The sequence below is a fragment of the Loxodonta africana genome, chromosome 18, assembly GCF_030014295.1.
Source record: "Loxodonta africana isolate mLoxAfr1 chromosome 18, mLoxAfr1.hap2, whole genome shotgun sequence".
Classification (NCBI taxonomy): Eukaryota; Metazoa; Chordata; class Mammalia; order Proboscidea; family Elephantidae; genus Loxodonta; species Loxodonta africana.
The window spans coordinates 11349848-11368382 of record NC_087359.1 but is presented as its reverse complement, the minus strand read 5'-3'; the positions used below and the strand labels follow the sequence as shown (position 1 = coordinate 11368382).

General features: G+C 46.5%; 1 protein-coding gene across 5 annotated transcripts in view; it reads right to left on the bottom strand.

Annotated features, from left to right (window-relative positions):
- Positions 1 to 13861: 13861 nt before the first annotated feature.
- FASN (fatty acid synthase) overlaps positions 13862 to 18535 on the bottom strand; it is a 132780-nt gene continuing 128106 nt past the window's right edge. For all 5 annotated transcript variants that reach the window (XM_064270470.1, XM_064270469.1, XM_064270474.1 and 2 more), the window contains 12 exons: positions 18404 to 18526; positions 18035 to 18258; positions 17703 to 17904; positions 17419 to 17570; positions 17242 to 17333; positions 16918 to 17069; positions 16596 to 16841; positions 16256 to 16438; positions 15682 to 15915; positions 15366 to 15580; positions 15155 to 15253; positions 13862 to 15070 (listed from right to left, as the gene is read on the bottom strand). In XM_064270470.1, the coding sequence (XP_064126540.1) occupies positions 14681 to 15070; positions 15155 to 15253; positions 15366 to 15580; positions 15682 to 15915; positions 16256 to 16438; positions 16596 to 16841; positions 16918 to 17069; positions 17242 to 17333; positions 17419 to 17570; positions 17703 to 17904; positions 18035 to 18258; positions 18404 to 18526 (2312 nt within the window). In that variant the 3' untranslated portion in view covers positions 13862 to 14680. The remainder of the gene's footprint in view (positions 15071 to 15154; positions 15254 to 15365; positions 15581 to 15681; positions 15916 to 16255; positions 16439 to 16595; positions 16842 to 16917; positions 17070 to 17241; positions 17334 to 17418; positions 17571 to 17702; positions 17905 to 18034; positions 18259 to 18403; positions 18527 to 18535) is intronic.

Sequence of the window (18535 nt, the reverse complement as noted above, 5' to 3'; positions counted from 1 at the left end):
CTCAGGCTGAAAGAACTGAAGAAAAAATCCAGACCTCAAGTTGCAATGATGAAGAATTCTGTAGGGAAAATATTAAAGGACTCAGGAAGCATCAAAAGAAGACGGAATGAATACACAGAGTCATTATAGCAAAAAGAATTGGTTGATGTTCAACCATTTCAAGAGGTAGGATATGATCAGGAAATGATGGTACTGAAGGAAGAAGTCCAAGCTGCACTGAAGGCATTGGCAAAAAACAAGGCTCTAGGAATTGACAGAATATCAATTGAGATGTTTCAATAAACGGATGTACCACTGGAAGTGCCCACTTATCTATGTCAAGAAACCTGGCCAACCGACTAGAAGAGATCCATATTTGTGCCTATTTCCAAGAAGGGTGGTCCAACTGAATGTAGAAATTATTGAACAGTATTACATGCAAGTAAAATTTTGCTGAAGATCATTCAATAGCAGCTGCAGGAGTTTATTGACAGTGAACTACCAGAAATTCAGGCCAGATCAGAAGAGGAACTGGAACCAGGGATATCATTGCTGATGTCGGATGAATCCTGGCTGAAAACAGAGAATACCAGAAAGATGTTTATCTGTGTTTTATTGACTATGCAAAGGCATTCGGCTGTGTGGGTCATAACAAATTATGGATAACATTGTGAAGAATGGGAATTCCAGAACACTTAATTGAGCTCATGAGGAACGTGTACATAGATCAAGAGGCAGTCGTTCAGACAGAACAAGGGGATACTGCTTGGTTTAAAGTCAGGAAAGGTACGTCAGGGTTATATCCTTTCACCATACTTATTCAATCTGTATGCTGAGCAAATAATCTGAGAAGCTGGACTATATGAAGAAGGATGGACATCAGGATTGGAGGAAGACTCATTAACAACCTGCATTATGCAGATGACACAACCTTGCTTGTTGAAGTGAAGAGGACTTGAAGCACTTACGAAGATCAAAGACCAAAGCCTTCAGTATGGATCGCACCTCAGCGTAAAGAAAAAATCCTCACAACCGGACCAATAAGTGACGTCATGATAAGTGGAGAAAAGATTGAAGCTGTCAAGGGTTTGATTTCACTTGGATCCACAGTCAACACCCATGGAAGCAGCAGTCAAGAAATCAAAAGATGCATTGCATTGGGCAAATCTGCTGCAAAGAACCTCTTTAAAGTGTTGAAAAGCGAAGATGTCATCTTGAAGACTAAGGTGCGCCTGACCCCCCCCCCAAAAAAAATGGTATTTTCAATCGTATCATATGCATGTGAGTGCTGGACAATGAATAAGACCGAAGAACAATTGATGCCTTTGAATTGTGGTGTTGGTGAAGAGTATTGAATATACCCTGGACTGCCAAAAAAACAAGCAAATCTGTCTTGAAGAAGTACAACCAGAATGGCCCTTAGAAGCGAGGGTGGTAAGACTATGTCTTACATCCTTTGGACATGTTATCAGGAGGGATCAGTCCCTGGAGAAGGACATCATGCTTGATAAAGTAGAGGGTCAGGGAGAAAGAAGAAGACGCTCGATCAGATGGATTGACACAGTGGCTACAGCAATGGGCTCAAGCACAACGATTGTGAGCGTGGTGCGGGACTGGGCAGAGTTTCGCTCTGTAGTGCATAGGGTTGCTATGGGTCAGAACGGACTCGATGACACCTAACAACAACAGTTTCATTTTGTCAGTTTTTGCTTTTTTAATTTTGAAGCTCTCATTGAAGATGTATCCATGTTTAGGAATGCTGTGTCTTCCTGGTGAATTGCTCATTATGAAATGTCCCTCCATACCTCTTGTTCTGTCTTGAAGTCTGTTTTTTCCAGTTAATAATATAGCCATGCCTACTTTTATGCTTACTGTTTGCCTGGTACATCTTTTCCCCATCTTTTTGTTTTCAGCTAATTGTGTCTTTATTTTTTAACATCTGTCTCTTGTAGACAATATATAGTTGGGTCTTGCTTTTTTTTTTTTTTAATAATTTTTATTGTACTTTAAGTGAAAGTTTACAAATCAAGTCAGTCTCTCACATATAAACTTGTATACACCTTACTACACACTCCCATTTACTCTCCTCCTAATGAGTCAGCCTGCTCCCTCCTTCCAGTCTTTCCTTTCGTGACCGTTTTGCCAGCTTCTAACCCTCTCTACCCTCCCATCTCCCCTCCAGACAGGAGATGCCAACAGTCTCAAGTGTCCACCTGATACAAGTAGCTCACTCTTCATCAGCATCTCTCTCCAACCCACTGTCCAGTCCTTTCCATGTCTGATGAGTTATCTTCGGGAATGGTTCCTGTCCTGGGCCAACAGAAGGTTTGGGGACTATGACCGCCGGGATTCCTCTAGTCTCAGTCAGTGGGTCTTGCTTTTATATGCAGTCTGACAATCTCTTCCTTTTAATTGGAATGTTTAGTCTATTTACACTTAAGACAATTAGTGACATGGTTTAATTTAAGCCTTTCTTCTCCTTATTTTCCACTCGTCTCTTCTGCTTTGTGTTCCTCTATTGTTTCTTTCCTGCCTTCTGAGATAATCAAATATTATTTTAATAATCCATTTTATTTACTCTTTTGGCTTCCTAGCTATATCTCATTATATTCTATTTTAATTGGTCTAGGGCTTGTCAAAAGGAGCCCTGCTGGCAAAATGGTTAAGCACTCAGCTGCTAACCAAGAGGTTGAAAGATGGGTGGTTTGAAACTACCAGTACTCTGTGGGAGAAAAGACCTAGCAATCTGCCTCCATAAAGATTAACAGCTTAGGCCAACAATAACGACAAAATAAATAAAAGTTAGGAAAAAAAAAAAAAGATTACAGCCTAGGAAATCTCATGAGGCAGCTCTACTCTGTCCTATAGAGTTGCTCTGAGTCAGAATCAACTCGACAGCACACAACGACCGCTGCTCTCCAGCCTTTGAGGTATTGTCAGCACGTATAACTACATAAGTTATAAACCCTACAGTGTTTTTTGTCTTTTCAGGAAATGATGAGAAGACAAAAAGCAGAGTTCTTTATAGATCTGCATTTTATCTGATGTCATTTCCCTTCAGTCTGAATTGTGTGCGTGTCTGCTAGAGATGAATTCTCTCACCTTTCATTTATTTGAAAATATCTTTATTTCACCCTAGATTTGATGGATTTTTTCCCTAGGTATAGAATTCAGGATTGACTTTTTTTTTTATCACTTTAAAAATGGCTTTTCATTGTCTTGAACAGTCAGCAGCTGTCATGGCTCCCTGCATGTGATGTGCCTTTTCCCCCCAGCTTTTAAGATTTTCTCTTTCTCTTTGTTTTTTGTCAGTTTGTCTATGATGTGCCTCAGTGTGGTTTTATCTACATTCCCCTGCTCAGGGTTTGTTGAGCTCTTGCGTCTATAAATCAATATTGTCCTACAAATTTAGGAATTTTTCAGCCATTATTCCTTTAAGCATCTTTTCTGCCCCATTCTTACTTTCTTTACCTGACCCCCCCCCAAAAAAAAAAACCCAAAAAAACCCATTGCCTTTGAGTCCATTCCGATGCATAGCGACCCTATAGGACAGAGTAGAATTGCTCTGTAGAGTTTCCAAGGAACAGCTGGTGGATTCGAACTGCTGAGCTTTTAGTCAGCAGCTGAGCTCTTACTCTCCCTTCTCAATTGCTTATCACCAAAATTCCTGTGGTTTTCAGCAGTGCTCTTAGGTTTGAAATTCCAGATCCCCTGTTACAAATGAAATCGCTTTCCGGACACTTCCCCTTGGGCAAAACCTCTGCAACACTGCGCCTGAAGGACAGGAGTGGACCTCCTCTCTCACAGTGACACCCCTGCTATAAAAAGGACACCAGGCAAGGGCAGTAGCCCCTGGTCTTCTGAACTTGCCTCAAAAGGTTGGCATGGAGTCTCTACCCTACAAGCAAGATGGGGTGAGAGTGAAAGGGACTTAATATTATTGACGTACCACACCTGGGGTTAACTTCCGCCCTACCAGTGAGGATGGATGGAGGAAGGGGGCCCCAGACTTCTTAGCTGCCTTTTCTTAGAATTGTGCTTCTGTGCACAGAACTGAGGTAGATGAGAGATGTTGGTGACCTGCCCCTCTTGAGGAGATACTGTAGTCCTAGACCAGGATCTGGGGGTGAGGGAGCCCCGTGCTCTTGGCTCTAACCACCTGGAGTAGCGCTTCCACCATGCTGAGCAGGAGGCAGGGAGGGGCTCTGGCTTCAGTGCCACAGACTCCCACAGTTCTTGCCAAGACTGAGTAATTGTTCTTGAATAAATGTTTCTCCATTTGCTGTATGCCCTTAGGACAATCTTCAGAGACTATATAGCTGTTGTTTTTTAAAATAATTTAAATAATTTCACCTAGGGAGAGGTCCACAAAGCTCCTCAGGCTGCCCTTCTGAAAGTATGGACTCATTTTGATTCAATGTCTTTAGAATCTATTATTGTTGTTACTCGTTTCAATGCTCAAATTGTTCCAAATTTGGCCAGGGCAAGCAAGCCCCTCCGTCTGGCTCCTGTGATCTTTCAACACGTCATTTTTTTAATCTCTTCTCTGTGTTAATTTTATCCGTTTACTATGCAGTTAGGCTCATTTGTTTCTGTTTGTATTCCGTTTTAGTTTTGTTCCCATCTTTGTAGATTAAATTATGTTGTTTGAATATAGAACGTATTAATGTAATTCCGAAAATGTGTGTGTGTGTGCATGTATTGTGTTGTCGTAGGTGGTGTTTAGGATAAATTTCAAAAGTGGAAATGCATAGATAGCTTTTCTGCATATTGCCAAATTCCCTCCGGAGGGTTTGTGCTAGTTTGCATCTCCCCCAGCAGTGAGAGAGCCTGTTACCCACCGCCTTGCCAAAAGAATGTGTAGTCAAAGTTTTGAATTTGTTCCAGTCTCGGGGGTAAGAAATGATATCCCAGTTGTGATTTGTATTGCCCTTATTATGAAAGGCAGTGATCATCCCTTTATATGTTTAGGGATCTGGCTTTTTTTTTTAAAACACAAAATAATTAGCATCTTTATTGTTTCAGCCACTGGGAGTCAGGTGTTTTTTTTTAAATTGTGTTTTTGGTGAAATTTTACGTAGGAAATTACATTCTCATTTAACAATTTCTTTTTAGTTTTTTTAATATTCAGTGACATTGATACATTTTTCACAATATATCGGCATTCTCGTTATTTCCATTTGGCTGTTCTGTTTCCATTAATCTAGCTTCCCTGTCCCTCCTAGCCTTCTCATTCTGGGTCTGGGGTAAATGTTAACCAATTGGTTTCATTTAGGTGATTATTTTGAGGAGCACAGTACTCACCAAAACCCATTGCCGTCAAGTTGATTCCAACTCGTAGTGACCCTATAGGACAGAGCCGAACTGCCCCATATGGTTTCCAAGGAGTGCCTGGTGGATTCGAACTGCCAACCTTTTGGTTAGCAGCTGTAGCTCTTACCACTATGCCACCAGGGTTTCCACGGTACTCACGGTGATATTTATTTTACGGGCCAATCTGTCATTTGGCTGAAAGATGACCTCTGGGAGTGGTTTGAGTTCCAAGTTTAAAGAGTATCTCAGGGCAATAGTCTTAGGGGTTCATCTAGTCTCTACTCGTTCAGTAAGTCTGGCCTTTTTTTGGGGGGGAGGAATTTGAGTTTCGTTTTACAGTTTTATCCCTTTCTATCCAGGGCAATCTATTGATAGATTGGTTGGAACCATTGATAGTGGTAGCCGGGCACTATTTCTGGTCTCAAGATAGGTGATGTCATTGTTTCTGTGGATTATTGGTTCTGTAGACTAGTTTCTTCTTTGAGTCTTTGGTTTCCTTCTTTCTCTCTTGCTCTGGATGAGTAGAGACCAATAGTTGTATCTTAGGTGGCCACTGGTAAGCTTTTAAGGTGGCAGATGCTACTCACCAAACTAGGATGTAGAATATTGTCTTTATAGAGTATATTGTGCCAACTGACCAAGTTGTACCATGAGACTATGATGTTAAGAACTTAAACCCAGTAGATCAATCCTGTGACTGTTTGATTGTGTCTAGGAAGTATCCAAACTATGCACCTCTAATGGACTTTTATTTGGTTTATGGATCTCTTTTTGTTAACTGCTTTTTTGATGTATAATTAACATTTAAAAACTGCACACAAAGTGATCAGTTGGTAAGTTTTGACATATGTATACACCAGTGAAAGAATCACAATGAAAATAATCAAACTATCCATGATTTTCTTGTGACCCTTTGTCATCTGCCCCTTCCCCGACCCTCCTCTCCGGAGCAATCACTGACCTACCTCCTGTCACTATAGATTGGCATTTAAAAACTTTTGTATAAATGGAACCATATAATATGTACTCTTACTTGGTCTGGTTTCTTTCACTCATCATTATTATTTTGAGATTCATCCATGTTGTTAGGTGCCATCGAGCCATTTCCAAGTCATAGCAACCCTGTGTACAAGAGAACGGAACACTGCCCCGCCCTTCACCACCCTCAGAATCATCGCTATGTTTGAGTCCATCGTTGTAGCCACTGTATCAGTCCATCTCCTTAATGGTCTTCCTTTTTTTCACCGACCCTCTACCTTACCAAGTTTGATGTCCTTCTCCAGGGACTGGCCCCTCTTGATAACATGTCCAGAGTACAGGAGACGAAGTCTCAGTCTCGCCATCCTCACTTCTGAGGAGCATTCTGGCTGTACTTCTTCCAAGACACATTTGTCCATTCTTCTGGCAGTCCATGAATATTCAGTATTCTTCACCAACACCATAATTCAAAGGCATCAATTGTTCTTCTGTCTTCCTTATTCATTACCTAGCTTTCACATGCATATGAGGTGATTGAAAATATCATGGCTTGGGTCAGGCGCACCTTAGTCCTTAAAGTGACATTGTTGCTTTTTGACACTTTAAAGAGGTCCTTTGCAGCAGATTTACCCAATGCAGTGCGTCATCTGATTTCTTGACTGCTGCTTCCATGGTTGTTGATTGTGGGTCCAAGTGAAATGAAATCCTTGACAACTTCAGTGTTTTCTATATTTATCATGGTGTTGCTTATTGGTCCAGTTGTGAGGATTTTTGTTTTCTTTATGTTGAGGTGTGATCCATACTGAAGGCTGTGGCCTTTGATCTTCATCAATAAGTGCTTCAAGTCCTCTTCACTTTCAACAAGCAAGGTTATGTCATCTGCATATCGCACGTTGGTAATGAGTCTCACTCCAATCCTGGTGCTGCGTTCTTCTTCTTGAATTATTTGCTCAGCATACAGATTGAATAAGTATGGTGAAAGGATACAACCCTGGTGGATACCTTTCCTGATTTTAAACCAAGCAGTATGCCCTTGTCCTGTTGGAATGGCTGCCTCTTGGTCTATTCACCGGTTCCTCATGAGCACAATTAAGTGTTTTGGAATTCCCATTCTTCACAATGTTATCCGTAATTTGTTATGATCCACACAGTTGAAAGCCTTTGCACAGTCAACAGAACACAGGTAAACATCTTTCTGGTATTCCCTGCTTTCAGCCAAGATACCTTATTCCACATCCTCTTCAGAATCCAGCTTGAATTTCTAGCAGGTCCTTGTAGATGTATTGCTCCAACCATTTTTTAATTATCTTAAGCAATATTTTACTTGCACGTGATACAATTTCCACATTCTGTTGAATCACCTTTCTTTATAATGGGCACAAATATGGACCTTTTTAGTTTCTTGGCATAGACAAATCAGCAGTCCCAGTGCTGCATCTGTTTGTTGAAACATCTGAATTGGTATTCCGTCGTTTCCTGAGAGAGGCTTGTTTTTTGCCAGTGCCTTCGGGACAGCTTGAATTTCTTTCCTCATTACCATTGATCTTGATCATATGCTACCTCCTGAAATGGTTGAACAGTGACGAGTTCTTTTTGGTACAATGACTCTGTGTATTCCTTCCATCATCTTTTGATGCTTCCTGGGTCGTTGAATATTTTGCCCACAGAATCTTCCAATATTGCAACTTGAGGCTTGAATTTTTTCTTCAGTTCTTTCAGCTTGAGAAATGCTGAGCATGTTCTTCCCTTTTGGTTTTCTAATTCCAGGTCTTTGCACATGTCATCATAATACTTTGTCTTTTCCAGCCACCCTTTGAAATCTCTGTTGAGCTCTTTTACTTCATTGTTTCTTTTTAGCAGCTCTACATTCAAGAGTGAGTTTCACGGTCTCTTCTGACGTCCACTTTGGTCTTTTCTTTCTTTCCTATCTATTCAGTGACCTTTTGCTTTCCTCATATGATGTGTACCCATAGTTAACTAGTTTTTATTGTTGAGTGATATTTCATTGAATGGATACATCATAATTTATCCATTAACCCCTTGCTATACACTCAGTTGTATCCATTTTTTGAATGTTGCAAATACAGCTGCCATGAACATTCATGTACAAGTATTTGTATGGACAAACTCTTTTATTTATCTTGGTTAAATAAGTCTAGGAGTGGAATGGCTGGGTCATATGACAGATATATGTTTAAATTTTTAAGAAGTGTTTTCCAGTGTGGTTGTACCATTTTACATCCCCACATCAGTGTGAGTTCCAGTTGTCCCACATCCTCACCAGCACTTGGTGTTTTTAATTTTAGCCACGTGAATATGTGTGTACTGACATCTCATTGTGCTTTTAGGTTTCATTTCCCTATGACTAATGACATCATCTCTTCATGTGCTTATTTGCTATCTATATATCTTCATTGATGAAAGATCCGTTCAAATCTTTCGCTCATTAGAAAAATAATCAATAGCCCCTGAAAAATAAAATACCTAGGAATAAATCTAACCACAGATGTAAAAGACCTTTACAAAGAAAACTATAAAACACTACTGCAAGAAACCAGAAGAGACTGACATAAATAGAAAAACATGCCATGCTCATGGATAGGTAGACTTAACAGTGTGAAAATGTCAATCGTACCCAAAGAGATCTACAGATATAGTGCAATCCCTATCCAAATACCACAGCATTCTTTAATGAGATGGAAAAACTAATCATTAACTTTATGTGGAAAGGAAAGAGGTCCTGGATAAGTAAAAAATTATTGAAAGAGAACAAAGTAGGAGGCCTCATGGTAATCAAAATAGCTTGGTACTGGTACAATGACAGACACATTGACCAATGGAACAGAATCGAGGGCCCAGATGTAAATCCATCACCTATGGTCAGCTGATATTTGACAAAGGCCCAAAGTCCATTAAATGGGGGAAAAGACAGTCTTTTTAACAAATGGTGCAGGCAAAACTGGATGTCCATCTGTGAAAAAATGAAACAGGACCCATACCTCACACCATAAACAAAACCTGGATCAAAGACCTAAATATAAAACTAAAAACTACAAAGATCATGGAAGAAAAAATAGGATTACCACTAGGGGCCCTATTATATGGCATTAATGGAATGCAAACCATAACTAACAATACACAAACACCAGAACATAAACTAGATAACTGGGATCTTCTAAAAATTAAACACTTAAGCTCATAAAAAGACTTCACCAAAAGAGTAAAAAGAGAGCCTACAGACTGGGAAAAAATTTCGACTATGACATATCTGACAAAGGTCTAATCTGTAAAATCTATAACATACTCCAACACCTCAACAACAAAAAGACAAATAATCCATTTAAAAAATGGCCAAAGGATATGAACAGACACTTCACCAAAGAAGTCATTCAAGTGGCAAACAGACCCATGAGGAAATGCTTGTGATCACTAGCCATTAGAGAAATGCAAATCAAAACTACACGAGATACCATCTTACCTGGATATTACTGGCACTAATTAAAACAACAACAATAGAAAATAACAAATGTTGGAGAAAAACATGGATGAATCTGGAAGGCATTATGCCAAATGAAATAAGTCAATCATAAAAAGGACAAATACTGTATGAGATGCTATTATAAAAACTCAAGGTTTACACACAGAAAAAAAAAATCTTTGATGGTTATGAGGGAGGGAAAAACACTAACTAGAGAGTAGATAGGTGGTAACTTTGGTGAAGGGAAAGAGTACACAGTACAGGGGAAGTCAGCACAACTTAACCAAGGCAAAGTCACAGATGCTTCAGAAACACATCCAGATTCCCTAAGGGACCAAGCTACTGGGTTGAGGGCTGGGATCCATGGTTTTGGGGGACATCTAGATCAACTGGCATAACATAGTTTATAAAGAAAATGTTCTACATCTGACTTTGGTGAGTAGTGTCTGTGGTCTTAAAAGTGGCCATCTAAGATGCATCTACTGGTCCCATCCCATCTGGAGCAAAGGAGAATGAAGAAAACCAAAGACACAAGGGAAATATTAGTCCAAAGGACTAATGGACCACAAGTACCACGGCCTCCACCAGCCTGAGCCCAGAGCAACTAGATGGTGCCTGGATACCACTATCAACTGCTCTGACAGGGATCACAATAGAGGGTCCAGGACAGAGTGGGAGAAAAACGTGTAACAAAATTCACATTTACAAAAAAAGACCAGACTTACTGGTCTGACTGAAGCCCCGAAAGTATTGTCCCTGGACACCCTTTTAACTCAGAACTGAAGTCACTCCCAAAGTTTACCCTTCAGCCAAAGATTAGACAGGTTTATAAAACAAACAATAACACACATGAGGAATGTGCTTCATAGTTCAAATGGACACACCTGCCCAAAAGCAGACAAGAAGGCAGGAAGGGGCAAGAAAACTGGATGAATGGAAACGGGGAACCCGGGATGGAGAAGGGGAGAGTGTTGACACATTGCAGGGTTGGCAAGCAATGTCACAAAGTAATCTGTGTATTAACTGTTTAATGAGAAACTAATTTGCCCTGTCAACTTTGACCTAGTTTAAAAAAGTCAAAATTTTAAAATAATTATATTAATTTTGTTGAGGATATACACAGCAAAACATAGACCAACTGAACAGTTTCTACATGTACCTTTTAATGACATTGATTACACTCTGGGAGTTGTGTAACCATTCTCACCCTCTTTTTCTGAGTCCTTCCTCCCCCATTAACATAAATTCACTGCCTGCTAAGGTTCCTATCTAATCTTTCCAGTTGCTGTTATCAGTTTGACCCCATATCGCTAGTTCTTGAAAGAGCATAATGCTCAAGGCAGACATTTTTTCTAGTTAAGGTAAACTATATATATATATTTTTTTATTAGATGGATGGCTCCTGGCTGAAAGCAGAGAATACCAGAAAGATGTTTACCTGTGTTTTATTGACTATGTAAAGGCATTGGACTGTGTGGATCTTAACAAACTATGGATAACATTGTGAAGAATGGGAATTCCAGAACACTTAATTGTGCTCACAAGGAACCTGTGCATAGACCAAAAGGCAGTCATTCCAGTGGAACGAGGGGATACCGTGTGGTTTAAATTCAGAAATGGTGTGCATCAGGGTGGTATCCTTTCACCGTACCTATTCAATCTGTATGCGGATGAAATAATCCAAGAAGCTGGACTATATGAAGCGGAGCGAGGCATCAGGATTGGAGGCAGACTCCTTAATAACCTGTGACGTGTAGATGAGACATCCTTGGTTGCTGAAAGTGACGAGGACTTTGAAGCACTTACTGATGAAGATCAAAGACCACAGCCTTCAGTATGGATTACACCCAAACATAAGGAAAACAAAAATCCTCACAACTGGACCAATGAGCAACATCATGATAAACAGAGAAAAGATTGAAGTTGTCAAGATTTAATTTTCCTTGGATCCACAATCAACAACCATGGAAGCGGCAGTCAAGAAATAAAGATGCATTGCATTGGGTAAATCTGCTGCAAAGGACCTCTTCAAAGTGTTGAAGAGCAAAGATGTCACCTTGAAGACTAAGGCGTGCCTGACCCAAGCCATGGTATTTTCAATCGCATTATGTGCATGTGAAAGCTGGACAACGAATAAGTAAGACTGAAGAAGAATTAACGCCTTTCAATAACGGTGTTGGTGAAGAATATTGAATATACCACGGACTGCCAAAAGAACGAACAAATCTGTCTTGGAAAAAGCACAACCAGAATGCTCCTTAGAGGCAAGGATTGCAAAGACTGTGTCTTACACACTTTGGACGTGTTGTCAGGAGGGATCAGTCCCTGGAGAAGGACATCATGCTTGGCAGAGTACAGGGTCAGTGGAAAAGAGAAAGACCCTCAACGAGGTGGATTGACGCAGTGGCTGCAACAATGAGCTCAAGCATAACGATTGTAAGGATGGCTCAGGACCAGGCAGTGTTTCGTTCTGTGGCACATAGGGTCGCTATGAGTCGGCACCTACTTGACAGTACGTAACAACAAGAGAACCTCCTTTCTCCATTCTTCTAGGGTAGATCTACTAGCAACAAATTATCTTCGTTTTTATTAAACTGAGAATGTCATGATTTCCCCTTCATTCCTGAAGGATATTTTCATTGGACATACAGTTCTAGGTCGACGGTTTTTTTTTTCCAGCACTTGAAAAATGTTGTGCCACTTCCTTCTGACCTCCATGGATTCCGACAAGAGATCTGCTGTCATTTGAATTGCTTTTCCCCTGTAGGTGTCATTTGTCTCACATTGCTTTTGAGTTTTTTTGCCTTTAGTTTTTAGAAGTTCAGATATGTGTCTTTGTGTGGATTACCTTGGGTTTATCCTGTTGGGAGTTCACTCATCTTTTGGAATCTGTAGGTTTATGTCTTTTGCCAAATTTGTTAATTTTTTGGATGTAATTTCAATAGTTTTTTCAGCCCTGTCTGCCTGGGACTCCAATGACACAAACGTTAGATCTACTTTTACAGTCCCACAAGTTCCTGAGGCTGTTCACATCCCCCCCGCCCCCCGCCAATCTATCTTCTGTTGTTCAAATTGGGTAATTTCTATTGTTCTGTCTTCACGTTTACTAAGTTTCTTTTTCTGTCCCTCTAGCCTATGACTGAGCTCATCCAGTGAGTTTATATTTTTAAGTTCTAAAATTTCCATTTGGTTCTTTTTTGTATCTATTTCTTTGTTGAAGCTATTTTTCCATTTGTTACAAGTATGTTTGTAATTGCTTGTGGAAACATTTTTATGCTGGCTGCTTTGAATCTGTCAGATAATATGGACATCTTCATCATCCAGGTGTTAGCAGCTATTGTCTTTTCTCATTTAAAGCAAGAGCTGCCTAGTTCTTAGTATGACAAGTTGTTTTTTCAATTGAAACCTGTACATTTTGGGTATTGAGTCTGAATCTTAATTAAACCTTGCTTTAGCTGGCCTCCTTTGATGCCACTCCAGCAGGGGGAGGGGCAGGGTTCTGCCATGTTACTGCAGATAGGGGGAGCTTAACTCCAGGTTCCAGGAGCCCCGGTGGTTCTGCTGGGCAGGGGTAGGAGTGCCTTGTTAATGCTCCCCAAGCAGCCTCCACTGAAACGAGTGGGGTGGTTAGCTACTGCTAGGTGGTGGTGATAGTCACCTCTCCACTGAGTCTCCTCTGCCGTCTCTTCAGCAGGGAGGGATGGGCATCTCAGTACTGCCTAGAAAGTGCGAGTCTAGACTTCAGCTGCGTCTTCCTGGCTTGGTTTGGGGTGGGGCTGTAGTGTTTTCTTGGTGTTTGGCTGGAGTAGAAAGGATCAGTCTCTCCTGAGCACAGGGTGACCTGGAGGTCCCAGATCCTCCCACCCCTGGGCGCTGCCCTCAGCCCAAGTTGGTCCACAGAGTGTGTCCACCTTGGCCCTCCACGCTGGTGCTCCCTATCCATGCTGCCCGTGGGGCACTCCACACTCCCCACCCTGCAGCCCCCTCAGCTGGACCTTGTGCTCCTCTATGGGCACCCCTACCCCAGCTGGTAGAAGATGCAGGGCTGGGTGGCAGTGGAGCCAGAACTACCCCCAACTATAGATCTGGGAAGGAAAAGAAAGACGTGACAAGCAGAGCTCACATGTGGTTTAATGGGGAAGGTAGGGGAGGACAGAACATCAAGGCAGCATTTTACCAAGTTGGTGTAAAAACGAGACAGAACCCAGACATGAATCTTTACACGACAGTTACAGTGAAGTTCCAAAACCGAAGCAGCAGTTTGAATTGTGTTCCTGAAAAACGCGCACGCGCACGTGCACACACGCACACACGCGCACGCATGCGCACACACACACACGCACTCGGTGGCTCCAGGTACCTCCACAGGGGCCAGGCCCAGCTCAGCCGGGGATTATGTGCCCCAGGTCCCTGTATCATAGGTGCAGCCGGGGCACCGGAGCCAGGGCTGCAAGCCTGGGGCCTGCTGTGCCGGGGCCAGAGCCAGGCCCTGGACCCAGGTGCCCAAGGATGAGTGTTGGGTATCTCCTGGGGTGAAAGAAGTCGCCAGATAGCTCTCCCAGTGATGCAATAAATACGAGAACCCAAATGAAGAAACAACAAATGAACCCACATGGCAAACCTCACACGGAACAAAGAGGCTCAGCCCAGCTCTTGCGGGCTTCAGCAGACCCTTCACAGACCAGGCAGCTCTCCGGATCAGCTGGCTAGCCCACTTGGCACGGGAGGACAGTTTACTTCTAGCAGTGGCCTGGGCAGCTATGTGTGCGTTGAGGCAGTGGTGTGAGCCCAGGACGGCAGGGCGGGGGGCCGTGGGGTGAGGTCCCACCGGCAGGACCCTCCCCAGCCTGGGGCAGCCTGGATGTGGTGTAGGGGGGAGGGGTGGGTGGTGAAAGCCATCAGATGGGGTGTTGGCTGGGTCGCATGGGGTGGCTAGCCCTCCCGCACACTGACCCGAGGCTCAGCCAAGGAGCTGTGGATGATGCTGATGACGGCCTCCAGGCCGCTGCCCTCCAGTAGGGTCCCATGGTCCCCCTCAATGACGTGCACGGACACCTTGCCGTCACACACCTGTGAGAGGTTGTAGTCGGCACCCAGATGGTCCCTGTAGGCGCTGCCTGTCTTGGCTCTCAGCAGAGTGACACTGCCGTGGTACTTGGCATTAGGCGTGTACTGCTCAGCCGCACGCAGCTTATGGTAGAAGGAGAAGGCCGCGAAGCTGAGCTCTTGAAGGTTGATGCCGTGGTGCCTCTGGGTGATCAGGTCCACTGTGGCCGCCACACGCTGCTCCAGGTCCTTTAGAGGCAGCAGGGCCTCCAGCACCTGTGGGGATGGGCTCTCTGAGTGGGGCCAGGGGGAAGCCTCCACGACTCTGACCCAGCTCTTGGCACCAAGGCCTGGACATACCCGACCGTACTCCACGTCCATGAACTGCTGCACAAAGAAGCTCATAGCTTCAGTCTCAGCCTCAGCCTCGGAGCCTGAGCTCAGCTTGGCCCGGTAGCTCTGAAAAGGAAAAAGGGAGTGCTGTAGGCAAGCACGTGGCCTAAGAATGACCAGGGACCGTCCTGGGAGAGTGGAGGCTGCAGACCCTGGCCCAGAAGGACCCCAGCCTCACCTGGGTGTAGGCCAGCACATAGGCATGGGAGCCGTCCAACAGGAAGAGGCTGTTGTAGGCAGGGCCCTGCTGTGCCTGCAGCTGGGAGCACATCTCAAAGGCCACACAGGCCCCGAAGGAGTAGCCGGCAATGCGGTACGGGCCCTCAGGCTGCACCTGCCGGATGCAGTCCACGTAATAGGCGGCTAGGCTCTGGATACTGTCCAGGGGTGCAGCTGCAAAGGCACAGGGGCTCAGCAAGGTGGCCACAGGCAGGGTCCTAAGCAGGGGCTAGACCACCACCTGGCTCCCTGTGTCCCCATGCCCCTGCCCACACCTCGGGTACACTGGAGGCCGTAAGTGGGGATGCTCAGCCTGGAGGCCAGGCTGTGGAAGACAGTGAGGGAGCCCTCAATGGCGTGCACCAGAAACAGTGGCCGCTCTGAGCTCTGTACGGTGTTGAGGCGCGTCAGCGTCGGAGCCTCGGGGTTCACCAGCAGCATGCTCAGGTTCAGCTGGGTCTGCTGCTGGGCTGCTGGGCTGTCTTCCTTGGGCCCAGGGGATGACAGCTCTGTGAGGAAAGGGACCAGGTGAAGGGCTGGCCTCACTCACAGAAACACACACGGAGATGCGTATGCACACACAAACACGTATACGCGCACGCACGCACCCACACACGGCTAACTTGAGAGACCACCGATGCCTTACAGTGCTGAGCGCTGAACGCTCTCTGAAAGGAGTAAGCATGGGGTAGTGGGCAGCCAGTGAGTGGAAGAACTGTGCTACCCCATGCCAGGACCACCAGATACACAGGCTGCCAGGTGGTGGAGCAAGGGACCCCTCCTGAGAGCTGGGGCCAGCCGAGCAGGCCCTTCTCTGAAAGCAAGTGACCCTGCCCACCCGACCCGCACCTTTGGTGGCCGGCGACGAGAGCTCCTTCAGCTTGCGCAGTGTGAGCTGCCGCACTTCCCTCATGGACAACACCAAGTCATGCTCACGCTCCAGCATCTGTCGCACCTCCACACCCATGAGCGAGTCCAGGCCCAGGTCTGCCAACGAGCTGTCCAGGCTGATGGCCGCCACGTCTCGGATCCCTAAGGAGGCACACTTGGTCAGGCCCACACTGCGCAGGCACTCTGTCTGCCCTCATGGGACTCTGAGGGCCACCAGCGAGGACCAAGTGTGTCGGGACAGATCAGAATCTGAACCTGGCTGTGCCGCCATCCCTTTCGCTGGACCCACTGCGCTCACCCAAGATGTGCGCCACGGCCTTCAGCAGGTCCCGCTGGCCGTCGGCCTCGCCATGTGCTGTGGCCTTCTTCTCGGCCAACACAAAGCTGCTCAGCACTGCATGGGGCTGGTTCAGGAACAGGTCGAGCACCTCCAGGCAGGAAACGATGCGCTGGGGCAGCGTCCCGCCGATGACTGTGTCGTTGGTACCCATGGCATCCAGGACGATGCCCACGTCTCCGATGGCACCCCACTGCACAGCCAGGCCTGCAGGCAGGGGTGTGGTTGAGCAAGAGGGATGGGGTGTGGCGTTGGGTCTGGCTGGGCAGGGTCGGTGGCCCACCTGGGAGGCTGTCGTGCCGGCGCTGCTCACAGATACGCTCCATGGTGGAGTTGGCAAAGCCATAGTTGGTCTGGCCAGCATTGCCACGCCCACAGCTCACAGAGGAGAAGACCACGAAGTAGTCCAGTTCAGGGCATGCCTCCCGCGTCACCCTATGAAGAGCAGGTGTCGGCCTCCCGTGCCTGGCCCTTGAGCCCTGCCCCCACCCTCAGGGCTTACAGATCCCAGGGCACTTCGGAGGCGGGGCGCGGGGCTGGGGCAGAGGAGGCCCGTCCAAGACACAGCTGGCTGGGTCAACAGCGTGGGGGTGCTGTGTGCACACACCTGTCCAGGTTCAGCGTGCCGCTGTACTTGGGCTTGTTCACGTCCTGGAAGAACTCTGGGCTCTGGTTTTCCAGCATGGCGTCTCTCAGCACCTAGGTAACCAGGCCCCTCAGCACTGGCTCGATCAAGCCCCCAGCACCACCTCCCCCGCTTCAGGCCTCAAGGGGCTGCGCTCACCATGGCCAGGTTGAAGACGCCCCCCACAGGCCCGAGCTGTGCAGCTTCAGCGATGAGGCCTCGCGCGCCCTCCAGAGAGCCAGCGTTACTCGTGGACACAAGCAGCTGGACGCCCTGGCGCCTCAACTCACGGACCTGCTTGGCCTGGTAGCCTGTGGACACAGGGCGCTGGGTGGGCCGGCATGGATGTGCTGCCCTCACCGAGCCCTCCTACACACAAGGCCCCCGGGCGGGCAAGCCCAGGGACAGGAGCTCCCCCACCTATGTGCCCCTCGTGCCCCCACCTGTCCGGATCCCTGAGCGGGAGGTCAGCACGAGCTTCTGGGCCCCCCGTAGCACAAGCCATCGGGCTAGCTCGAGACCAAAGCCACCCAGGCCGCCGGTGATGATGTAGCTCTTGTGGGCTGGGCAGAAGGTCCTGGAGATGGCCGTGGTCATGGCGGGCCGGGTGCCCTGTGGGACCGCACCCTGCTCCTCCTCGTGCACCTGTGGCCAGCAGCACTGTTAGCTCTGGAAGCCCCTCTGCGCAAAGACACCTGCCCACCCACCCGCCTGCCTCACCTGGACCACCACTTTGCCCATCTGCCCACCCATCTGCCTGCTGGCCCGGCCTCACCTGGACCACCACTTTGCCGATGTGCTTGCCATGCGCCATGTAGCGAAAGGCGTCCTCCACCTGGTCCTTATGGAACACCGTGCGCTTGAGGGGCTGCACCACGCCGTCACGGATGCCCGCCTGCAGCAATCCTCTCACTTTTGGCCAGTCACCACTGCTGTCCTCGAAGAGTGCGTCCAGCAGGATGCCATGGAAGGTCACGTTCTTCAGGAAGATGGCCATGCCTGGGGGCAGGCTGGAGGCTCACTTGTGGCTACCAGGGTCCACCTCCCCCGTCTGCCTGCCTGTGCCCCACTCCGTCCACTCTCCTGCCTGCCCCATCCACCTGCCCCATCCACTCCCCACCCCAATCATCTGCCCAGGCCTCACCCAGCGCGGTGTTGTTGAACAAGTCAATCTTGCCAATCTCCAGGAAGCGGCCGTGCTGTGCCAGGCACCGCACACTGGCCTGCAGCTTCTCCTCCGCCAGGGAGTTCAGGACCAGGTCAACGCCTGGGAAGA